General features: G+C 39.9%; 2 protein-coding genes across 2 annotated transcripts; one reads left to right on the top strand and one right to left on the bottom strand.

Annotated features, from left to right (window-relative positions):
* Nucleotides 1–4,373: 4,373 nt before the first annotated feature.
* On the top strand, nt 4,374–12,112 carry pmch (pro-melanin-concentrating hormone). The gene is made up of 3 exons (XM_039667576.2): nt 4,374–4,680; nt 10,594–10,762; nt 11,924–12,112. Exons 1-3 carry the CDS (start codon nt 4,408–4,410, stop codon nt 11,971–11,973), a joined length of 492 nt encoding a protein of 163 aa, XP_039523510.2. The 5' UTR covers nt 4,374–4,407; the 3' UTR covers nt 11,974–12,112.
* Nucleotides 12,064–25,530, bottom strand: parpbp (PARP1 binding protein). Its single transcript, XM_039667575.2, has 11 exons — nt 25,346–25,530; nt 24,961–25,132; nt 23,772–24,005; nt 23,552–23,662; nt 22,559–22,729; nt 22,256–22,410; nt 19,679–19,856; nt 19,414–19,595; nt 18,802–18,883; nt 15,160–15,355; nt 12,064–12,769 (listed from the first exon to the last, which is right to left on the bottom strand). The coding sequence occupies exons 2-11, from the start codon at nt 25,108–25,110 to the stop codon at nt 12,465–12,467; spliced, it is 1,764 nt and encodes a 587-aa protein (XP_039523509.2). The 5' UTR covers nt 25,111–25,132; nt 25,346–25,530; the 3' UTR covers nt 12,064–12,464.
* Between the last annotated feature and the right edge of the window lie 136 nt (nt 25,531–25,666).

Genomic DNA, 25,666 nt, shown 5'->3' with positions numbered 1-25,666 from the left:
AGATGTGAAAGTTTTAAAGCAGTCTTTTAGTGCCAGTTCGGAGCGATCGCGTCTGTAACATTGTTTTTTCTTCATAAATGCGAACACGAAAACTAAAATAAAATGAATATTTTAAGTTTTATGGAGACTGGAGAGCCAACCCTTCCTCATCCGATTTGCGCAGTGCAATTAACAAAATTACAAAAAATATATTTTACCTCCTATTTTTTTGTCACGCATGAATGTGCGTCTTTTCCCTAATATTAAAAATAAAACATAGACTGATATTTGTCTAATGTCTGGAGTCCTTTAAGGAAGTAGCCTATATATGTTTCAATACATGTATTTTCTGAGAATTTTTCTGAGAATTTATCTGCAAATGTCATGTCCATAATGCTGGACTTCCCCAATTTTAATAATTTATCCTCAACTAGTTTTGTGGTGTAGGTCTACGTATTTTATAATGTTAACTTCAAATAATACTAATAGCCTAATTTAAAGATAAGGCAGCATTGGATCTGGACGGTAAGGAGAATAACGCTGGGAGTTGGAAGAGGTGTGTCGCGATTCTGTAGGTTCGTGGATCTGAGTCTTGTGGCGAATCGCGATTTCGGTTTCATATTGCATATCGTTACAGCCCAAAAGTTAAGTTCTACTTAGTTATTTTGGTGAAAGTAACTCAAAAGTAATACATGAGTAATGTAACGCATTACAATTCTGAGACAGTAATATTGTAAGGTAATGAATTACTTTTAAATAACAGTAACAAGTAATACCTAATGTATTACAGTTTGGAAGTAACTTGCACAACACTGGCCATCACCTTCTTTTTTTCGTCTATGCGGGAACCATCAGAACCTCCTGTAAAAGGTCTGAAAGTCCGAACCATACAGAAATGCTTTCACACTAGAAACTAACCAAACCTTTGTTCAGTTTGATCCAGACTGAGACTACCTCTTTTCGTCTGACCAGATTTCATCTGTTTGGTCCGGACTGTGGTACAGGGTAGGTTTCACACCTGTAATTTTGATTCGGACTGAAATAAAAAAGTCAGAAAGTCCGGACCAAACAAGGTTGGTGCAAAAGGGCCCTGAGACATCGACATGTCTCTCAGGCCAATCAATGAACAGAGGGTGGGCTGAGAGCCGTCACGTAGACGCTAAGCACCAAGTTTGAGATTGTATTTGGTTAGGCAAATCAAAAACGACCACGGACATGGAGACACAGGATGTAATTCGCTTCGTTGTGGAGAATATTCCCGGCATTTGCAAACTAAAGCCCGAACAAGAAGAGTGTTTGTAAAACATTTTGAATGAAGGTGATGTTGTGGCCCGACTCCCGACAGATTTTGGGAAAAGTCTAATTGATCAAATATTACCAATCGTCAGCGAGAAACTGGGCAGGCCAAAGGCCGGCAAGGCGATAGTTGTGATTGTGTCCCCCTTGTTTGCACTCATGGAGGATCAGGTTGAGGAGGCAGCAAAACTCGGTCAGCCAGGTTCAATCCGGTATTTCGCTCTATGGTTAGTGGAAGTTTGATGCGGCTGAGGAGGCGAATAACACAGATCATAACCAAAAGTTATGTGATTGGCTTACAGGTAACCATTATTTTATACCTCAGACAAGCGTCACATGGACTACTTTGATGTCTTAATTTCCTTTCTGGAACGACATGAGGGTGAGTCATTAAAGAGTAACTAAACCCTAAACCAACTTTTTTAGTTAATGATCTGTAAGAATGGATCTTTATTAATACCAGTCATTGATTCGAGAAACTTTTTTGACATTTGTGTATAAAGTGTTTTATTTCTACAATATATGGTGTAAAAAACGTCTTAGTGCTGCCCTCTTCAGGTTGAACGGTGGCTACAGCAGTTGAGCAATTTTCCTATTGGATGTTCCGCACTTCGTGACGTACGCAGGTTTCAGCTCACCACGCTCTTGGTACGAGCGGCAGTATAAAAACCAGCTTGTTTCATCAAAACCACTGTAGCAAGTCGGGAGTTGGAATTTTGAATATTGGAAACAATCAGGATCTATTTCGTCCCCTCTATCTCCGCTGGGGTCTACCCACTTTTCAAATATTGCCAGTGGGTGGAGTCAGGCTCTGACCAGGGGTTTAGTTACCCTTTAATGACATAATTTTCATTTTTGGGTGAACTAACCCTTTAAACTAGGGATGGGGGAACCAGTCACAGCACCTAAAATATACATTTGAACCTAAAATCTTCTTGTTGATGTTGAAATAAATAATTACACTGCAATGTTCAGTCAATTACTGAAGAAAATATAATGAAATTAAAATACTCAATGAAAATTAAAGTGATGACTGAATCACTCAACATAATGTATTTAATAGAGATTACCTCTAACTTAACTGAAGCTAACATTTCAGTTACGCTGAGGTCGAAAGGTTCAAAAACCTGGCAAAAAAAATAAATAATAATAATAAAATAAGCAAGACCACAAATGTACACCATATTTCAGCATGGTGGCAATTGAAGCATGAAAGGAGATCTACGAATGTTAGCATGAAATTGCACATCAGAACATTAGATTATTGTTGTGAGGGCAGTTAAAGGTGGGAAGAGGTAGCTCTGAAGGGTGAGACACATCAGAAAGTGGAGTGGCAACAGAGAAAGAGAGGTTAGAATAACAGAGCGTCAAACTATGAAGTTCAGTTGTACTCTTGCTGGAACAGCAGTGTCTCCATAGACCAGTTGAGTCCTTCAGTAGAGGCTCTCTCACTCCAACACAAATACTCACTAAATAAAGGCTGAGTGTTCCAAGTAAAATCACTTCAGCTGAGTTCAATAACTATTATTCATGTCCCATTTCTTCTTGCATGTGCAACAGCCTCCATGATGTTAATAAGGAAAACCCTTATGTTTTCATAAGAACTGAAGAGGAGCCTAGGAGAGCAATGCAAACACACTTCTGATTTCTGATGAAGTACCCAAGGACTCTGGGCTGTGACTACTAAAACAACAAAAGTGACAAAAAACGAAGATTGTGTGTGACCAAATGTGGTTTCATCAGATAGCTACCATCTTGTGATGTGCCATTACAGCTTAAAAGAGGGCTTCCTGTGAGCCCTGATGATCTTTTCATGAGTCAATCAAAAAGATAGGAGAAGCTCAAGCGATGTCTGAAATCACCCCAATAATTTTAAGGTGTGAATTTTGCAGGCAAAAAGAAGTTATTTCAATAGAAATCTGCACAATCTGAAATTTCTTGTGAGGGCGAATCATTTTCAAATGCTTTGTTCACATTTTCCAAATCTATCCAAGCAAATTCACTGCATTGACCAATAGAAAGCTGCTTGGTTTGAATGAAAGTGACTTTTGTGTAAGCAGTGCTTCATGCACTAACTACACCATTGACAATGGATGATGGACTTCTTTTGCTGGTGAAACGTCGCTAATGTGAACATACATATACTGTAGTGCACTTTTCATACCGCACTTAGAGTTATTGTCGTTGTAAACCACTTTTAATCCTGGGTAAAGGAACTCTTTACATTTGTAATTTAGGAGGGGGTTATTTAGCCTGGCTGCGCCCTCCTGCGCACTTCCGCTCAATTTCATTTTCTTTCAATTCTACTGAAATGAAATATACAAGAGTCTGGTTGAACCAGGCTAGGGGATATTACCCCTTTTGAAGGTTTGCTGCCATTATTATGCCTTTCTTATTGAAAGATATTGTCTTGAATGTAGGCTTGAACACCTACCTACCTCTCACATCATTCTTCAGAATATCTCTCTCAATAAATTGGTCCGTTGAAGACCACAAACACAAGCCTCCTTTCTTTGAGAGGTCAAAGTTCTACCTATGATTAAATTACATATAATCCAGCACTGACCTACAAACAAAAAAAGGACAGGAAGGTATTAGACAATACCATGAGGAGGCGGCACCAAGGGAACTGGAAATATCTGATGGAGGATGAGGTCTCAACAGGCATTCTCCCTTCTTTGAGGCTCATTTCTTTCATATTGTAAATGTTTGTAGCAGATTACTACTACCGTTGCTTTTAGATATTATACAAAATGTGACTTCAGTGCACAACCTCTGACTCACTGCATGAGCTTGAAGAACAAAGTGTGGTAGGGGTGCAAAAGTCATGGTGGAAGGGGACTCCCTTTTCTCCAGATTTACAATGAAATGTTATTTGGCCTTTTACAAAGTCACAGTTGGGTCTTTTTGAAAAGAAAAAAAAAACATTAAAAAGATAATCCTCGTAGTATCTTCCCTGCGGATGGTCATCAACCTCTTTATGTCAAGGTGAACCACTTTCACCAAAGAAGTGCCATGGAAGTCATCAATACCTCAAATAATAGATCAAAATGGCCAACTCATCATCATCAGACATTATAAAAGCACACCACATTTGCTTCTTAGAGGACATGCGAGTGCAAAGTCAGGTTCATGCGAGCAAATCAACCATCATCGCCCAAGATCATGGCATACATGCTCATGTTTGCACTTGCACTTTTAGTTGAGTTGAATACTCACTCAACAATGGCTCTGCCCAAAGTTATGATGGATGAAGAGCGCACAGACCAAGATAGACTGGCATCGATAGCAGGAGATGATGATATAAGTAAAATAGGACCTGGGCAGCTCACATTCAGAAGACACCCCATCATAGAAGGCAGACTGGTGGATGAAGACGGGACAAAACGCATCTTCATACTTGCTGTAAGTGTTTGCATGTCAATTTAATGTTCAGTTTGTTTCACGTGAGACCAGCCTTGTCGGTAAACATTTTTAAAATCTGCTTTGAATCTTTTTTATTCCTTAGCTTTTGACTAACTTTTAAAAATAGATAGTCAGTTAAGTGCATTGTAAAGCACTTTAAAAAATGCGTGATATAAGTAAAGATTTAGTTGAGTTGTGTGAGATTACAAATTTTATTAACATGGTTAATTTAATGTTTTCCACCTTTAGGTAATCCCACCCTCTTTGAAATGTATAAATTAGAATGTAAGGTTCTTTTAAATCAGACTATCTTAGACTATCCTTGAGATGACTACAGCGACGTAATAAAGAACTTCTGCGTGAAAGATACCTCAAGAGTCTCCTGGTCTGTTGCGTGGAAGAATAAAAAACTTCACTACAGATGGTGCCGTGACCCGGATAGAGAAATCTTACCTGAATCCAGAAACTTAAACTTCAAGCAACAAAAGATTTCAACAGAGAATCTCAACTGAATCTTGAAAACTTCAAGCAGAACAAGATCTCAAAGCGAACTGAGTTCCAGAACAAGAACAAAAAGAACTTTTCTGACTGAGTTCCAGACTGAATCTTTTCATACAAGCAACGATTCGGTGAGTTTCACTCTATTCAAAGAACCAGACCAGTACCAAAGTTGTGCCTCTGCGCCGTCAGAGAAAGAGTTATCAGGCAGCTGTAGTGTTTGATTAACTAAAGTTATCCTTTAAAAGTGGTCTTTTAAAGATGATAGATATCCTCTGTTGTCAGGCAGGGAAGATTGACATTAAATGTTAATATTTTGGGATCCTCTGAATAAGTCAGGGAAGTTGTAAGATATCCTCTGAATGAGTCAGGGAAGTTTTGTTCAACGGAATAGTGCCTCTACGTTGCTAGAGAAGATATCCTCTAAACTTAGGGAAGATTAACATTACGTGTTAATATTGGTGATAACCTCTGTTCGCAGAGAAGGATTAGCATTTTTGTGCTAGTTATTGTGGTCGTATCCTCTAAAAATTTTGGAAGGTGAAAGATCCTTTCCATTTTCTTTCAGGGAAGATTAGCGCAACATGCTAATAGTTTGTGTTGTTTGTTTGTTGTTTTGTGGTGTTACCCTCTAAAAATTTACTTTAGAGAACCTCTGTACAAACAGGGAAGTATTAGCATAAAGTGCTAGTAATATTGTGGATTTCCTTTGCTCTGTCAAAGAAGGTTTACAACAGTATATCTGTGTAAACAAGTGTAGCCTCTGTTGATCAGAGAAAGTTAGTTGTTTTGTGTGATAACAAAGAAACTCACAAAATGGTTGTGACGAATGCTAGGTTGATTCCTACAACTGAGAAAAGTGGCCTTGCCACTCCATTGTGGTCAGATAGTGAATTTAAGTCATTGATAGGAGAGCACATGGACTCCATAGTGACTCAGTCAGTCAGAGTGAATTTGACAAAGAAATTTGGCATTCACCCAGAAAAAGTATGGTCTATGGAAGATTGTAAAAAAGTGCTTGGAGCAAGTATTCGCAAGAACAATGTGAAAGCCATTATCTGTTGTTACAAAGAATATAGTTTATCCATTGCACAGGAACAAGCTAGGTGTATTGCTAAGTTAAATGAACAGAACAAACAATTGCAGACTCAATTGTCCTGTTTCAAGACAAAGGTGGGCCAGGCCTCAGCCAAATGTAACACTGAAGACCAACAGTCAGATGAAACTTTTCCTGACTTACAAGCATTGTTTGAAAGAGATGTAGACATCCCATCAGTAACAGATAAGCATGTAAATTCAGTGAAGGTGTGTGCTGCTAGAAAAAGACCGCAGGGAATTGAACAGTCAGAAAGTGTTCCTTCCAGTGCTTCTGTTGTTCAAATCCAAACTGTTGCTACAACGCTCGGACCTAGAGACATAGAGAGATTGTCCCAGAGTTTACCGCCAGCACGCACACAGTTCACTGAATTTAGAAGAGCATTGGTCAGCAAAATGCGTCTCTACGACATGTCGTTAACAGAAATCACACAGTTAATGTCTCAAATTCTAACTGAATCTGAATTCAACAGTTTTGAGTCTGCTGTTACTTCTGAACTGCAACATGCCAGAAAAGATGAATCAAGAGAAGGTGTTCTGAAAATCCTAAAGAATATCCTAGGACCCAAGATAGATTGGTCTAGAATTACAAACTGTGTACAAAAGAAAGAAGAAACTGTGAATGAATATACTGAGAGGTTTTGTCAGTCAGCTGTAACGTACAGTGGAATAGTGGATGATTCTGAAAGTGTACTCAATGACAAAGGACCGCTGGTCCGCATCTGGTCAGATGGCCTTATAGCTGACTACAGAAGAGCTTTGCCATTTTTGGATTTGACTTGGTCTCACAGAAGTCTTAGAAGTAACCTGGACAGGTTAACTGCTTGGGAAAGAGATTTTGATGTTAAGGCAAGAGTACAAATTGCAGCAGCTTCTTTTAAGGTCAGCACAGAAAACCCACAGAAACGTAAATGTCCTAAGAGAGAGGGCAGGTGTTATTACTGTGGTCAGCCGGGACATTGGAGCAGAGAGTGTAGAAAAAGCAGAAAGAATTTTAAAGAAGGCAACCTTTTTGCCCAACTTCTCAGTTTGCTTGCTACTCTGAAGCCGCCATTCCCCACGTCTTTAAACGGGTGGGGCAGCTTGTTGACGTGTTAACCATTTGGACTGTGAGTGCTTAATTTCCCCAGTAACTTACAACAGAGATAAAAAACTTATGTTTGTTTAACGGAACAAAAGGAAAGTGACTGTCTCAGCTTTTCCTTTGGGGGAACTGCTTTAAGTAAACTCACAGCCTTAAATGTATTCTACAGCACAGGCCTTTCATCAATAATACTGTTAGGTCAGACTGTAAATGCCCACATGCAGTGTCCGCAATAATGAATGAAGCAAAAGTCAATTTTGTCACCTTTTCCCATTGGGGAAATTGGTTTAACTACCCTCACCCATTCTCACGTATGATGTCTACAACGACTGATGTTTTGTTTGAGGATGAAGGAGAAATAACTCATGATTGAGTTTCGCAGATTAAAGTACACATGTCACAGGACAGGTCAAGCCATTAGAGCCTAAGTGGCATGTGCCCCATCAAATAATGTTGATCGGCAGTATTGTGTCAAGGAAGAAAAGAAACTTGGTATCATGTATCACAATGAAAAGTGTTCTGTCACATTGCAAAGTGTTCTGCAAAGTTCTGCCCACTGACAGGGACATAAAAAGGACACGAACCCGTGAGGAACCCAAGGGAAGAACCGAAATGCCATATGCGTCGGGGGTCACCCCTTGGGCGAAGATTCCCTCATAGGCCTTCCCCATCCATTTAGTCTCATCCTCACCTCACTGTCTTCTTTAGGTGTCAAGAATTAAGAAATAGGGAAAGAGGGAACAATAGCAGACTCAGTGTTTACTCAGCAGGATACAACCCATGTCTTTGAAGAAATACTGCTCTCCTGTCTTTTGTCTTCCTGTATGCAGATACCACTTGATGGCTGTCCCGAGACCCATACGCAAAGACGTCTTCACTTGCGTATGAAGACACCACTTCCAGAAAACAACGAGACCCACTGCCGAGCCAACTCTTACCAAAGTAAAGAAAGAAAAAAAAAATACACAACGCAGAGAAAAGACTTACGGAACCTTCAGTCCATCAACATTATCAAGATGTAGTAACCACCAGGACATCGCACAATGTGAAGACTCCAGAATCCTTGTTTTGCTGGAAACGTTGCAGGCCACAGCCGAAGATGGCTGCATTGACTCACTTGTGCACAAACATGATGGTTAAACAGTCTTGATCTTTCAGCAAAAATTACACCAGATGTAACTGAAGTTTAATTCTTCCGTAAGAGCTTCACGGACCCTAATTGCATGTTTGTTTTCTGTGTCAGCATGTAATTACAGAAAAAGCAAACACAGAACATGCCTGTAACTAGCAAAAGTTACAAGAGTGAACTTTTAATCATTTAAATTTGTACGTAATGTGAGAGTTATTAGTACTCTCAAGAGGGGGAAATGTGAGATTACAAATTTTATTAACATGGTTAATTTAATGTTTTCCACCTTTAGGTAATCCCACCCTCTTTGAAATGTATAAATTAGAATGTAAGGTTCTTTTAAATCAGACTATCTTAGACTATCCTTGAGATGACTACAGCGACGTAATAAAGAACTTCTGCGTGAAAGATACCTCAAGAGTCTCCTGGTCTGTTGCGTGGAAGAATAAAAAACTTCACTACAGTTGACAAACAAAGGCTTTGTTTCACGCACAGGGCTTAGATTAAGTCAGGATTAGGCTTTAGTTCAATTAGGCCATTTAAGTAGCTTTTATAAACGTGCTTAAGAGAAAAACATTACAAGAGTGCATCTTGAGACAAAACAATGGTACCGACCTATTTTAAAGGGTAAGTTCACCCAAAAATGAAAATTATGTCATTGAAAATGTATACACGGTATACTGTCCTTGTCCCGAAAGCAAATAAAGACATCATCAAAGTAGTCCGTGTGACATCAGTGGGTTAGTTCGAATTTTTTTAAGCATTAAATACACTTTGGTCCAAAAATAACAAAAACTACGACTTTATTCAGCATTCTCTTCTGGTTCTGTTGTCAAGCCGCATTCAGTGACGCTGCTGACGTAAGACGCCGCTGAAGTGTGATCTGGTGTGTCCAAGCTTAGTATACAGTCCGAGGGAGACACACGCTGTAAACAAAACAATCTTCACAAACATGTCTAAGGATTTCGACTTGCATTTTTTTTCAGAGGAAGACTTGCAGTTTTTTGCCCAGCCATATTTATTTGAACCCGAATACACGGACACACCAGATAACACGTCAGCAGCGTCTTGCAGTCTTGCGTCAACACTGTGGACTCATGAAAGCGGTTTGACAACAGAACCGGAAAACAATACAATCCTGAATAAAAGTCGTAGTTTTGGTTATTTTTGGACCAAAATGTATTTTCGATGCTTCAAAACATTCTAACTAAACCACTGATGTCACATGGACTACTTTGAGAATGTCTTTATTTCCTTTCGGGACAAGGACAGTATACCGTACATACATTTTCACTGAATCTAAAATATCTCAAACTGTGTTCCGAAAATGAACGGAGGTCTTGCGGGCTTGGAACGACATGAGGGTGAGTCATTAATGACATAATTTTCATTTTTGGGTGAACTAACCTTTTAAGATATGTCAGTAGCTTTCAGTTAAAACACCTCAAACATGCATTTTAGTCGGGGACTAGGCTTATCTTTTTTTTTTTTTTTTTTTTAAGATTGTATTTGCCAACACTTGTACATTTCCAGGCACTTTACAAGTTTGGTTTCAGTCCATTTAAAGCAACGATTTTCCTTTAAGAAATCATACCAACTCGATTTTGCTGGCATTCTAGGAGTCAGGTGGCTATAGTGGCTAGTTTCTATGGGTATCTAACAGAGCTTTCGCAATTCAAGTTTGAATTGTCCTCACATTGCTACAATTATCAGTGCAGTAATGGAACAGTCGGAGAGGACTATGGGAAGGACACGGTCACAAGAGGGGAAATGGAATCTATGGATAAAAGGGCCCATGGTGATATTGTGAAAATTGGCTAAGCGAGGCATGGGAAACTTTGTCGCAATTTGACATTTCTTCCATGTGGGGCTCCATGCACTGGATTTGCTCCAGTAGTTTGGGAGCAGTTATGGAGAAGGATCTACTTGAGGCTGCCCTTGGGCGTGTTGTTCAAATTAACTTAAACATCTCCATGTGTGGTTTCAGACTTTTATTCTCCAGAAAAAAATGCCTGTAGAGGGAGCAGTGTTTTGAGTTAGGCTGCTTCTGTTCAAGTGGTTGTCTCACGTTCAGATTTTTTTCTTATGTGTTTCCCTTTTCCATCAGGACACAAGAATAAACGAGTCTCCTGGGAAGGAAGCAAACCTTGCCTTTTCAAGAAACTTCCCTGTACTGTTGCCACGTGGGACGGATCATGGTCTGGATGGATTCAACATGAGGGATGAGCGACGTAGCGTGAATGATGTCATTCCTGTGGGCAGGAGGGACATAGACAGTAAGCACTGCCAAGTTTCTTATCTTCCTCCTTTCCACTGGTGAGATATTCTTACCTAGCCATGAAAGCAGTCTGAAATTGAATAGTGTGAAAGTGCTTTTGAAGCAGTTCTTAAGTTTTTTAAATAATTGGCCATCCATCTAGGGCAGTGTTCCCCAAACCTGGTCCTGAAGTACCTTATTTTATCTCTTATCCGACACATAAATCTAAAGTCTTGGGGTCAAAGCCACTTGAAGGCAAGGATGACCTACTTCCGGCAAGATTTTATAAGTGATGGACACTTCACAAATCCTCTCCTGTGGCCTCATGGGATAGTAGACAAATGAAATGACACTGGTAGGTCATGTGATAAGGGCAACATGGCTAATGTAGTACGACAAGGTTGCATTCATGCAATATCAGATGCAGCCCGTCTCTCCTGGAGTCTCCACTAAAGAGATGGTGAGTTGAATCAGGCATGTTTGATTTGGGAGAACTCCAGGCCCAGGGTTGGGAACCACTGATCTAGGGGAGGACCAAAGCCCTTCAGAGATTAGCTCCAACCCTAATCAAAGAGACCTGAACAAGCTCATCAAAGCCTTCAGTGTTTGAGCTGAACTTTTCAGGGAAGCGACCCTCCTGGGATGGATATTATGAACTCTGTTCTAGGGAGTTTCCCAAAGATGCTGCGATAGGCTCCAGCATCCCTGCCACAAACATTTTAGCTTCACCCCCTTAGGACGCAAGAGAAGGATACACCCGTGTATTCACGCTCATGACTCCACAGGAAGCTTCCTCGGGATGCAATTTTGTGAATTAAGAGGCCCTTCAAGATGGCCAAGTTCAAGCAGTTTCCAGGTAACAGGAGGAGCAAGGAAACATCGATTTGAGTATTGAGAAGCATCCGAGTAGCCTGGAAAAATGGATGAACGATGGATGGAAAACATTTTACAATATAAATTTACCAATGGGTAAAAAGCTGTACCTGACATCCATAACTTTATGAAAAACAATAGATTACCATAAATAGAGCCAGACTCAGATGGTTTTCTAGGTGTTCAAACCCCTCTAAAACGGTGGTGGAAAAAAGTTATCAGTAGAGAATTTACCCATGAGTAATCAAGTTGTCTTCCAGTTCTATTTAATACTAATCTTGTTTTGCTCTTCCTGTTCTCTTCACAGTGCTGAGGTGCATGATAGGAAGAGTATACAGGCCCTGCTGGCAAGCTTGAAAACAGAGCAGCTGACAAAGCATCTGCGTGATATTCCCAGCTCTCCCTTGATCCTTCAAGATCCTCGAATTATAAAGACAACAAACATACTTGTATGATTTCAAAGAACGGAAATAAAAAATTTATTAAAATCTGCAAATGATGGGTCATGTTTAAGGAAACCAGAAAGCATACATTATGAAATGTACTCCAGGCCTTCACACAATCATCAACTAAAATACATCTCAAACATGCCCACAAACAAATATATACACGTCAGTATCTGCAGAGGAGTTCCCTGTCTCCCTGAAGTTGATGTGATTGTTTTTATTAAAGGGATAGTGAAAGCATTTAAAGGGATATTTCATGGCAAAAATAAATGAGGGTGCAAATGACCAGTTTCAGGTGAACCATCCCCGTTAAATGCATTTAGACTACCAATAAATTAAATATGTGCTTGTTGCCAAAACAGCATCATCATCATCATCATCAATAAGAGCTCACGGCGTAAATTATAGTCTCAAAAATCCAGTCAGTTTGCTCTGACCAGCAATGAGCTTCTTGCCGGCAGATTTACTGCTCCTTTTCCCCAGGCCTCCAGCGGGAGCCTTGGCAGGGGGTCTTTTCTGAGGGGGCTGGTTCTCTTCTTTTCCATGCTCAGCGCACTCTCTATTGGCAAGCTTTCTCTTCAAGGTCCCGGTTGCTCTTCGGAACGGTTCTGGCTGGGTACCCTTCCCACCTGCTTGCTTCCAGGCATTTCCACTATGTTCCCCCATAGCGGATTCGCTGGGACCTTTACACTTCAAGTTAGTGGCCTCTGGGTCCACATCCACAGAAAAACAAGTGGGGACAAAAGAAAAACATTGGAATTTGAGAATAAGGTGAAACAATGAACGGGAATTAAAAAAAGAGGGAGGGCAGAGAACGGGAAGGGTAGAAAAGGTTATGATGAAATTGCTGACGTTAGTCTGCACTTTAACAGGCGGTGTGTTTATTTTACAGTGCTGAAGCTGAACATTTGTCATTTAACCTGGTGGAGCAAAGCCCACGTTCCCACAAAAAAAAAAGCAAGAGAGGGGGGAAGAGGAGCATGAGCTCTCTGGGCTTTTACAACAGATGTGGGGGCGGCCAGGTTTTATGGGATGGGGAATCGTTTAAAGGTTGATCTTAAGTACCAGTCCCCAAGCAGGGATCGAGGCCTGGGCTGTGGAGGTGGACCTGGGCATCTTTCCGACTGTGTGGCGTCAGAAAAGGGGAGCACTTTGCGTATGTACGCAGTGAATAGACCAAGCATGAAGGTTATTCAGTACACTTAGAACTGAGCCCTCTTGTTAAGAGGGAAAAAAAATGGTCTCACAATAGATTAGGGTCTAATTCTCACTATTAACTATGACTTTTAACAAGCAGTAATTAGGAGTTTGAGGCAATAGTAAGGTAGCTGGTAAGATAGGTATTGGGTAGGATTAATGGATGTACAATATGGTCATGCAGAATATTAATAAGGCAATATGTGCTTTAATAAGTACTAATAAACAGCCCTAAATCATAGTAATATGCAAGCTAATAAGCAACTAGTTAATAGTGAGAATTGGGAAGTGTTCCCAAAAACAATACATAAATACAAAATGACTTGAAGAGATTTCTTGCCAGTTTGTTACGGGAGGTGGGACTAATTCTAGAGAGCCTTTGATAGGACATGGGTCTGTGGCATGCAGGATTAGTCAATATAAATATTTCCGCCACCGTTTCTCAAGAGAAATCCTAAAGATTTTAAGATTTCATATTTAATTTCGTCAACTTTAAGAGGACACAACAGCATCTACGTGGTCTCAAAGCTAATACACAACGAAAGAGTGACATCTTTAAAGGGGGGGTTGATTGCGATTTCACTTTTTTTCATTTTAAATAGTGTGTAATGTTGCTGTTGGTGCATGAACGGTATCTGCAAAGTTGCAGCGCCTAAAGTTCAATGCAAGCAGAGATATCATCTTTTAAAAATCAGGAAGTATATTGCCTACAAAAACGACTCGATTCGGACTACAGCTGGGTTTTAGACGTCACTAACCCATAGATTTGCATCAACCCCTCCCTCCGGAATATACAAAAAAGGGCATTGCCATATTTCTGCGTCTCGTCGAGTGTGTTGTTCATCCAGCTGTCAGGTCTTCTGTGTTCGAGCTTCCCACGGACGCTGTACTTCGTCAACAATGGATACAATTTATGTTTGATTATGTTCCTGAAAATGACGATCGTAATTTAGCTCTCTGTGCTGCACATTTTACGGAAGACAGCTTCCAGAATCTCCACGAATTCAACACCGGATTCAACAAGAAACTGTTACTAAAACATGAAGCAGTTCCAACTTTAAAACCAGAGGCAGCAGTTGTTGGGCCACAACCTGTAAATGGGCTAAGACTTTATCATTTTAAATGCATGTATAATTCCAGACTTAGCCTTGTGTTTTAGTTTTTTTCAAATACCAGCGCTGGCTTTATAGCCACTAGGCTACTAATTATGCTATTTTGCGTCTACGACAAGTGCGTGCAAACATTATGGACCTGTACTAATGTTGTAAATGTATTTTTCATGTATATATGCTTTATGACGTTATTTTCGATTTGATCAAGAACGTAAATGCCAACGCTGTTTGAGTATAACATTAGTAGCCAGTCAGTTGCTAGTTTTGCCAGTCAGATGCTTTTGTAAAACAAACGTGCATAAAGTTAAAATATGTAGCAAATTATCATTCAGAAACGTTTAGTAAGAGCCGTGTGTGGTGAGGTTCTGCTTGACTCTTTTCATCGCCGCTTTTCTCCATCAGAAACTGATGCTGCAGTTCGACATCATTTACATCTGGACCGGAGCAGAGCCATATATTGAGAGGCTCTGGACCAGGGAACAGGTAATATAGGTAATGGGCGTTAACCTTCCGGACAACGTGAGCGACAGTTTAGCCAATCACAACACACCGGCCCAAACTAACCAATCTGAGCCCACTGCCTGTTTCTGATGGAGTGGTTTCATAGACTCAGGAAGTCAACGGGTCGTTCGAGGACAGAGGAGAGCGCGGCTTACAATAAAGGTGAACTTTATGAAAAATAAGACTTTTTAAAAAAGAAAACCCACGAATACATGCACCCCATAAACACAATCATGCAAAGAAAAAAAAGCAGTCAACCCCCCCTTTAAGCTTGGCAGAGACACTACCTTTGAGTCTTTTGTCCATCCCAGGGGAGTCACACTCTTCCTCCACAGACGCATGTAAAGAGATGGTTCGTTTGGGCGCAGGGTGCGCACAGGTGGGAAGTTGGCTACCACTTGGAAATTCCAACACCCGGCTGAGGGGCAGCTCATCGCCCTTGTACGTACACGCAAACTGAGAGCGGATGGTTGGCCGCACAACCTGGGGGAAAAGTGTTAAAATGGTCAATAAATATACATTTTCAGTTAGTGTTGGGTTTCAAAAAAAAAGTGAACAGCTTATTCTCATGTACGTGTATACTATATAAGTATATGTAGATGCTACTCAGTGCTATATTGCCAAGAATATTCAAATCGTCTGCTAGACATGAATAAGGTCAATGAATGAAGAATGTAGCACTGCAGCACTGGTCTGAGAGGACAAGTAACAGTCCCATCAACTACCCAGAAACACTCTGACACTGGCCTCATCAGATCGTCCGTATTGTTCAGCCCTGCTGATACAACATGGGTGGAAACGACCACATCTAAAATCTTATGAGAAAATATACAAAAACAAAGATAAATATTGCGGTCCGGAAGCCGTGAGGAGCATGAAATAAGGAAATGGTAGCTTGAACAGGGGTAGTGAACCTCTCTAGGTCTCAAGGGTCTCCGAGAAGCGCTGATCCACCACATTCAGGGCCTTTGATCCATCCCTGCTAAGGATTATCAGGATTCAAGGCTCTCTCCCTTTAGGCTAGCCGGCCGCAGTTGGAGAGTGGAATTCAGCAAAGTAAAAAAATAAAAAATACTGCAGGCATACTTGGGTGGGACTGCAAAGCATAGAGAAAACGGGGCAGGGGGTTTGGAAATCAAAGCTTGAGTGCAGCTTTTCAAAGCACTTCTCAAAAGAGCACCTAAAACAACAGTATCGGTCAAACTGGGTGCTTTCATTTGGGAGGCTTATATGGTACATTGGGCAGCCCTGACTGAACGCCAAGAGAGAGCCCAAGAAAAACTTCGACAGGCTGGGTCCACCAGCTACTTCCTCTTCCTCTGATATGAACGTCATCATTAAGGCTTCAATAAGATGAGGGGTGTGTCTTCATGTTTATAAGGCATACAATGAAATGACGCAGGATTGAATAACACCTGCCCTGAGAAAAACCCAAGGAGTCAGCTTACACAGCACTAGCAGCACAGCAGTGAGATCAAAGGAATCTCACCCTCAAGTTGTTTCAAACCTTTATGAATTTATTTCTTCTGCTGAACACAAAAGATGATAATTTGAAGAATGTCGGTCACTAGACAGTTGATGGACCCCATTGAAAAAAAGTCAATGGGGTTTTTCAACCGACATTCTGCAAAATATAATTCTGTGTTCAGCAGAAGAAAGAAATTCATACAGGTTTGAAACAACTTGAGGGACAATAAATGACAGAATTTTAAATTTAGAGCCAGACCGATAAAGGATTTTGAAGGCAGATACCGATACAATATTTGTTGGTTTTAAAAATCCGATATATCGGCCGATATTATTCTTATTCTTATTTCAGAAACGCGCAACAAAATATTAACAATTTCCCTAACATTAGTTATTTATGAGTTTTAACTAAAATAATATGATAATGCATTTTAAAAAGAATCTTGTTTCTATTGTCACAACGGAACAGAGGAACATCAAAATATTTTAAAGTTCTGATAAATTAAATAATAATTAGTCCCTACATTGCCTTACAGTTATAAGCGACCTTATAATTATGTCAGCTTGCTTATCCCTTTACCTGCACTTTTTGACAACACTCATGACATGGTTGAAGCATGATTCGTCCGTTTTTATTTTATTTTTGAAATATTCATTTATCGGCTATTATAACTGCCGATACCGATATTTTCGAAAATGCCTAATATCGGCCGATAATGTCAGCCTGCCGATATATCGGTCTGGCTCTATTTAAATTTAGTGAACTATTCCTTTAAGTCTGGATTTTAGACTACTCATAGTGTTCCTGTATGTTGAAAAAATTATTAAAAATTATTATTGCTACAACTATTATTATAACAAAAGAATGTTTATAAAGTAGAAATATCCATCCATCCATCCATTTTAGGGTGTTTCTGCTTTCAGCCCACAATGCTGGAATAGGTTCCAGCATCCTTGTGACAACATAGGATAAGCATTTTGGAAAATGCACGGATTATTAATAACACAAATATATGTATATTCAGAATAACCCATTTTTACTATTATTATTTATTCTACTTTTACAGTTTATTAGATAATATTTTTTATTATAATACAGCTCGGCACGGCTCACTTGTGGTGCTTCTCCACTGCATGGTATGGTACGGCTCGCTTTACGCTTGGAACCTCAACATAGGCAATACCATTTTACAGTATCGATACTAAAATGTGACGTGAACACACTGCAGATCACTGATTGGTGAGACAGAATCGTCACTACCAGCATCATTGTATTTGCGAGACATTCAACCCACTAGATTTAAATAGCCATATACAGCCACTGCTGTAGCACCTGTTTTAAAACTACTTGGATAAACTATAACGGTCAGACCAGAGCCATAGAGAGAATGGCTCTATGGCTCTTTCTCTCTATGGCTCTGGATCAGACTATAATCCCGCCCACTTTGAAGCTAAAGCGAACCGAGCCGTGCTGAGCCGAGTCGTACCACGCAGTGGAAAAGCGAAGCGAGCCGAACTGTACTGAGCCGTACCAGCATTGGAAAAGAGTCATTAGTGATGAAACCGTTGGAGTACGACTGGATAAAGTCATTCTGCAGACAACAGGAAATAATAACCTTTCAAGTTTCCCTTGCTAGCTGAGTAACGCCACTGATATGGCATGTTCAAAGTGAAATTGATGCAGAAAAAGCTTCCGCCCGTCCAGTTCAGGAAGCGGTGAGCTGCCCGGGGACCATTACCGCTCACTAACACAGGAAGGCGGCCAAAGTGGAGGTCTAAAGAGACATCTGCTAGCGCAATCAAATAAAGAAGCCTTTTAACAAAATGTGCCTAGCATACATGTTCACAGAGCGCTCACCATTTCTTGGTTGGTGAAGATGCCCGGTCCTTAAAAATTAAAGTGCCATTCATCCCCACATTTAAAACGTGTTAGCAACCCAGAGACTAGTTCAATTTGGTTTCAGAAACAAACTCATTTAGTTCCCATTCAAGCAGTTTCATATTACGAGATTTATTCCTTTCAAAAATTCTATGACCAAATAGTAAAATAAATCCTTACAAGGCCAGAAGACAATCTGACATTTTTAGCACATGCAAATATAATCTTTCTTCTCACAGCCCACCAAGACCATTTAAAATGTTTTCTGGATAAGATAGGCTTGAAGTGTGAGTGCGCATCACTGCCAGAGGTTATTAGTTCAAGTTAGGAGTGTACTGTACTACACTAACTTACACACTCAGTGGTTGTTTTTATATAACATGAAACCCGCTGCACAAGCACCTTGCTTTAAAAACAGCTGTAGGGTATAAATTTGCACATTACAAAACAGAGGAAGCAGATGATATAGCTTGTGAACATGCATTACTTGCTGTCTGTTTTAAAAATCAAGCGTCACATTCAATTTTTATTTGACCGCTATTTGAGACCAGGGTCTCTGCTTACAACCCAGATGATTCTTTACCTTGGACTTGATATGTTCTTGTTGGCTCAAGACGCGGTTCCGTAAAGGTTTTGGAGAGGATCCCGTAGGAGCTTCTGGAGATCTATAGGCACAAATTGGAACGAGAACAAGTTGAATAACTGAAGAATAAAACGTGGTGTTAATAATTCGACATAAAAATAAATAACTGCAACAACAGTCAGTTTGAATTAGTCCAATTAACACAAATTAACTTTTTTTGCCACACCTGTCAAAAGGGGACTAAACTGATCAAATAGACAGGAAATATCTACTAACTCTACAACTGTATTTTTGCATAATTGAAGAAAACAGGAACAATGATACTAATTGAATTTTTCTTTTTTTTTTTAACAACTACCATTTTTGACAACTACCGACCTGGCATGCACCGTACAGTGTTTTAGTCATTTTCGCAAGGGAATTCCATGGGGATAATTTTGATTAGTGAAAATGAAAGTGCCATGTAAATGCCAATAATGGTATAGTACGTTTAACCCGCAACCTTTGGGTTACCAGTCGGACTCTCCAACCATTAGGCCACGACTGCTCATTACATAGTCAATTTGTAAGATCATTGCCTTTTAATCGTACCATCAAAGTGGTGTAACTCACTTGTACAGGGTAAGAAGACAAACTCCAGCGCTGCCATTAAGAATCGCATGATCTTCAGAAAGCAGTTCCACCTTGTTCCTGCAGGGCGGGGCTAGTGCCTCTTCATCCAAGAGGGCCATCAGAACCTTCACAGTCTCTCGGCCCCCATAGGCAGTAGAGTGGTTTATGGCATATGCTTTGGGCTAAAAAAAAATAAACATTGTATCTTACTAATAATGCTGGTTTGGAGAAATTCCGAAAATAGAGTACATCAACTATGTTTTACCCTGGCTGGACTAATTCCTGTGTCAACCACTGACTGCGTCTGCGTGGTGTGTATTTGACTGATCCTTTCCTTGAGACTTTTGTCAGTGTCCTCTGCTGCAAGGTATACTGGGTCTCCAGCACTGCGGCCTTTGACCAAAGCAGCTCTAATCCTAGACACCAACTTGGATCCAGCTTCTCTGTTTGGGAAAAGACAGACAATCAAGAAAACACATATTTTCAAATTTCACCAATCCTAAATGTGCAGTCACAACTGCCATTGTTGTGGGACACTTTTGTACATTAACATTCTGGATGGGTTTTTCAGGGATTCCACAACTTTCCACAGCAAGATTCACAATCTGCTCAGTTACTGGGATTTTCACGCACAACCATTTCTAGGGTTTACAAAGAATGGTGTGAAAAGGGAAACGCATCCAGTATGCGGCAGTCCTGTGGGCGAAAATGCCTTGTTTATGCTAGAGGTCAGAGGAGAATGGGCCGACAGATTCAAGCTGATAGAAGAGCAACTTTGACTGAAATAACCACTCGTTACAACCGAGGTATTCAGCAAAGCATTTGTGAAGCCACAACACACACAACCTTGAGGCGGATGGGCTATAACAGCAGAAGACCACACCGGGTACCACTCATCTCCACTACAAATAGGGAAGAGAGGCTACAATTTGCAAGAGCTCACCAAAATGGGACAGTTGAAGAAAGGAAAATTGTTGCCTGGTCTGATGAGTCTTGATTTCTGTTGAGTCAGAATTTGGCATAAACAGAATGAGAACATGGATCCATCATGCCTTGTTCCCACTGTGCAGGCTGGTGGTGGTGGTGGTGTAATGGTGTGGGGGATGTCTTCTTGGCACACTTTAGGCCCCTTAGTGCCAATTGGGCATTGTTTAAATACCTGAGCATTGTTTCCGACCATATCCATCCCTTTATGGCCACCATTTACCCATCCTCTGATGGCTACTTCCAGCAGGATAATGCACCATATCACAAAGCTCGAATCATTTCAAATTGGTTTCTTGAACATAACAATGAGTTCACTGCACTGAAATGATTCTCTAGGCCTTTTAAAAAAATAGAGCTTTCAGATTTTCCATGACTGTCAAACTCCTGAATATTAATTATTCATTATAAAAAGATGACATTTATTGCAGAAAAATAATTTTGCATGATTAAAATCTAAAGTGACCACTCCATAACTCATGTAAAAATGTGGTCTAGGAGGATCCAGAAGGTTTTAGTGCCAGACCAGTGCTATTGCTGAACTCCACCTCACTTTATGTGTGAATATATGAAGAGATTAATAAATGTAAACATTTGGGCTGCAGCGGGAAAGAGGCCGCCCTGAATCCCTGACCTTGCTTTTGAGAAAGGGAATTACAGTAACAGAATCATCTGGGAAAACAGATGTTAGCTGTACGAGAGACCCCGATTCCCCCGTAAGGAGTGTTTGTGTGTGGTAATACAGTACTCCACAAGGTGCTGGGAGGTGGGGAACTGCACAGGCAGGGTAGCAGGCCGATGAAAGACCCCTTTTGGCTCAGCGTTCGCACTCTCTCATCAGAGAAGAGACGTGGTGGTGGTGAACAGGGCCACATGCACTAGGTTCAAGGCACTTCCATCAAAAATTAAGTTGATGCACTCCAGGAAATGATCTTGCGTCCATTCTGAATAACCCCAATCATCCATACAATGCAGCTCCAAGTGTTGTGCTGCCAAATGTCTAGTGGAGATTTGCTTGGATGTTTTGAAGTGCAACTTATCATGGCAGAATATCAGTGTTATGACTTTTAATCAGAGTTATCAAACTAAGGTGGGACAAGTCGCCATTTGCTGTTTAGAACAACACACTTTGATGTTCCTCAGATAAACATGCTTGAACAATTCAGGCGATTTCATTAATACTGGTGCAGACGTCATTAAAGGCTGCGTTTGAGAGAATAGGAACATGCATCGATAGATAACGGGTAAAAGACGAGAGGATCCGTTTTAAAGATAGGAGACCAACAGATCTACATACAGATCAGGAACATTTTCTTTGAGCCAAGCAATGCGATACAAAATCTGTATAAATCAAAGGCTTCTATCTCTCATCTGGGGTCGTGCACTTATGATAGAGAGATGCAAAGGAAGTCAAGGCCAGGTCATGACATTCCTTGCTACTGATTCAAAGCAATGGCTATTAGAAAAGTATACTCCTCAAACTTACTGGCTTTACAAAATATATATACTTGCCAATGCCAAATAAATAAATACTCTGATATTTTACACAAAATTGGGTTATTATTATGCAAGGGCAACATTATAATATATTATCAATATTAAATTTCAAACAGTGTGAAGTGAAGTGAGCAACTAGAAACTTTATGGAATTATACCCGATTCTTCACTTAATACTATAACTACAATATTTATGTTCAAATAAATTAAATGTTGATGTATATATATTTATATGTATATATATGAGTCCATTTTGAACACTGCAAATGTCTTGAGTCCACATTGCGGCTCTACATTTACCAATGTTGGACACACGGTTCCTAGAGTTCCTATTTAGGGCAAATAATGCGTGAAAGCATACCTTGGATTGGGGGTTTCTCCTAAAATGTCTTGACACTGATCGACAAAATTGAGATATTCCGATAAACCCTTTATGTGCTTCCTTAAGGGGTGAGATTCAGGTGGGGCGTACCCCTTTCCTCCCAGCTGTATGGCCCTGATAAACGATGTCACTGTCTGAAAATGCAAAAAGGCAATTAATCAGCATTCACATTAAGCTTAAAAAAAACCTACATTTGTTCAACTAAACATCTTTTTATTTACATTTTACATAGAAAAAATTAAATCTTTTCTATTCTAAAAGTGCAAGTCATTGCAAATTCACCAAGAAAAGAGATGAGCCGTTGTTGCATGCAGCATGTCTCAGGTCAGTAAAGGCGATGTGCCCCAGAGAGCGTTTAGGGTTGTCCAGGGTGTACACAAGGGCCAGGTCATTCTTACAGTTCACCAGTAGGCCCAAATAAGAACAGAAAACTCTCCTGACGACTCGCTGTATCTGAAAGAAAAATTTAACAACTACTAGGTGGGATGATTTGTATTGTACTAAAACTCATATGTAAAATGAAAGAGTAAATGGTTTGCTTTTTTAACAGGAACAGTTCATACTCTTCCGTTCTTCCTTACTGATGAGTCAGTTAGCGGACTTGGACTCATGTTGTATAGAGGACTGGCTTTTTCCACAACCCCTTAAGCTTAAACAGGCCAGGCTCATAAACTTCATCACCCCCAGTATTACAGTGGCAAACTCTAGCGTCTACTCGCACATAAATCAGAGTCCAACAGAGCAGCTGTGAACAGAACTGGGCAAGAGTAACAGTAGTTTCAACACACTATACAAAGTGCTTTTAAAACATCCTGTTCTCACTTCTGAATGATATGATATTCACGTTCTTTTGAATAAGAGACATCCACGGGTGTGAAATTTAACAGGAAACAAAGGGGAGAATGAGAGCCAGGAAAAGAAAACTAGAGAAAGTTCTTGACATCAGCAAAAGAGCCAGAATCAACATTAATTAACCCTTTGTTAAGCTTCGACCTCCTTAGTTGCTGTTAAGGTGCAATATTTTAAAAAATGTTCCATAGGATACTGAGGTGGATTATTAAGTGCCAATTAATTGTTCATATTTGTCTTTTTTGAAGGTTATTGGACAATAACCATAATCATATAGGTACGTTTCAAAGGAGGTCAGCCATTTCAAAAGTGTGTGTGTGCACGTATATATTTATATCCATTTAATTTTCTTGTGGAAATTTCTTGGTATTATGAGTAAGATCCAAAAAAAATAAAATAAAATAAAATAAGTCCTTCTCTAGTTACCTGTGGACTACAGATCCCAGCCTTGTTAGAAGGAGTTGCAGGACACACAGGAAAAGATTCATTTTTTCCCAAACTCTCCTTTTCACCAATGAGAAACTGAAACAGTTGCATCTAGATATCAAGATAAGAACACAGATTAAAGAACACACCACAGATTAAAGATCTTTCAGAAAGACGACTGAAAGAACATCTAAATCTATGGCCCACTGGCAGCACTCACCGCAGTTAGGGGCTCCTCAGGGTCCTCATTTAGCCGAAGCTCCTTGAACATAATGAAGACGTCAATCAAGTCCACAGTATTTGTACGTTTCAAAAAGCAGTCATACTCTTTTTGAATGAGGTCATAGTTTTGTGGAAGAGGGATATCATTGTGGGATAGCTGGAGCTTATCCAAAAGGAAGTATTTCCAGGCAGCCAAGACTTCACTCAAAGCAACACCAAAGTCCCCACACTCCTGTCAGGAGAAGAGCAAACACAGGGACAAGCATATTACGCACAACCGATCCACAGAAAATGTACAGATATGGAACAAAATGCATGATTCAATCTTGTGACTGCTTTTTTCCCTCTTCTATTGCATTTGCTACATGTGTAAAACTGAATTTCAGTGTCACAGGATTCTCATAAATTCTTCTAATCTGGAAATTTGCAGATCAAGAAAGATTTCTTTATTATCGACAGTTGTGCTGCTTAAAGGGGTAATTATTATAATGTTATTAATTACTTACATGCATGTCAACCTGTAAGACTTCCATTCATCTTTGGAACACAAATGATGATATTTTAATGAAATGTTCAATGTTTTTATGTGAATAAAAGCCTAAATTCAGTCTGTTCATCATATAAAGTGATCGAATCTCTTTAGAAATTTTGGATTAAACCGCTCAATTCATGTGGATTAGTTTTACAATCTCTTTATGAACTTTTTGAAGTGTCAAAGTGGTAGTTGCGTAGCCATCTATGGGGGGACAGAAATCACTCAGATTTTATCAAAAATATCTTAATTTGTGCTCCGAAGATGAAAGAAAGTATCAGAACGATGTGAGGGCTAGTAAATAATGACAGAATTTTCATTTTGGGTGAACTATCCCTTTAACATTTTTATGGAAACTGATTTTTTTTCAGGACTCTTAAGTCTTTAGAAAAAAAGAATAGCATTATTAAAAATAGAACTTTTTTGTAACATTATAAATATCTTTATGGTCACTTTTAAACAATGTAATGTATCCTTTCTGTCTAAAATATCAAATTCTTTTAAATCTTACTGGCCCCGTAGTCAATATGCTTTTACAGACCTGCGATACAACCATTCGTGCTTGGTGACTAAAAATCATTAATTACTGACAACAATTAATAACCCAGAGAAGTAATAACTTCTAAAGATGTGAAATAAGTCTATACAACATTACCTGCTTGTTGACCCCAGCCATAGCAAGTTGTAGGACCATCAGCATCCCATCAGCCCCTTGGATGGTGGTCCTCTCAGAGTCCAACACCCGGTGACACTCTCTCCTGAAAACCCTGGTCAGTGTTCTCAGGCTTTCCTCCATAACCACCATTATTCAATCTTTACAAAATGTACTACGGGATCAGAAAATTGAGCAGGTCAGTAATGAAAGGATTATGAGCAGACAGCATCACATATACGTTAGCTTTCCAACTCTACTCTGAGCTAGTACAGAAAGTCCACATCAACTAGGCAAATCACAATTACACAGTCAGGAACAAGATGCACTTCATATTCCTTTGCACTTTATTAGGAACAGAACCTCCAAACCTCGTTGGTCAACTTACCAACACTGATATTAAGACGCGTCCGATGTCTCTAATGTGAAACATGTGGGAAAACAGCCGCTACGCCAGTAAAAAAGTTAACTTATTACTTTATTTAAACTGGAGCGCTGCCTGTAAATTTAAATACACATAGCAGGACGTCTGAACCAATCACAGAGTGGGATGTCTTGCTGGCCCCGCCCCCGCCAAACAGGAAGTCAAATGCGCAACGGAAGTTACGGAACAGTCCCGTTTGTTTTCTTTCAAAACGATATGCAAATAAACAATACAACTCGGAATATGAGAGCTACATCCATCGTTTCTTTTAAAACATTTTATTTA

This window comes from Pimephales promelas, chromosome 24 (assembly GCF_988280905.1).
Source record: "Pimephales promelas chromosome 24, fPimPro1.hap1.1, whole genome shotgun sequence".
Lineage (NCBI taxonomy): Eukaryota > Metazoa > Chordata > Actinopteri > Cypriniformes > Leuciscidae > Pimephales > Pimephales promelas.
The sequence above is the reverse complement of the archived record's forward strand: the minus strand, read 5'-3'. Positions and strand labels throughout refer to the sequence as shown.

Bases quoted from the DNA above. Each gene is read 5' to 3' on its own strand.
- parpbp (XM_039667575.2), bottom strand. From the start codon at position 25,110: ATGGTGGTTATGGAGGAAAGCCTGAGAACACTGACCAGGGTTTTCAGG. The intron at 22,730-23,551 runs GTAACTAGAGAA...TTTTTCTTTCAG, and splicing joins CTGGGATCTGTAGTCCACAG to ATACAGCGAGTCGTCAGGAG. The intron at 12,770-15,159 runs GTAGTGTCTCTG...ATGTGGACCCAG, and splicing joins GATGGACAAAAGACTCAAAG to AGGCCACTAACTTGAAGTGT.
- pmch (XM_039667576.2), top strand. From the start codon at position 4,408: ATGCGAGCAAATCAACCATCATCGCCCAAGATCATGGCATACATGCTC. The intron at 4,681-10,593 runs GTAAGTGTTTGC...CTTTTCCATCAG, and splicing joins AACGCATCTTCATACTTGCT to GACACAAGAATAAACGAGTC. The intron at 10,763-11,923 runs GTAAGCACTGCC...TTCTCTTCACAG, and splicing joins GGGCAGGAGGGACATAGACA to TGCTGAGGTGCATGATAGGA.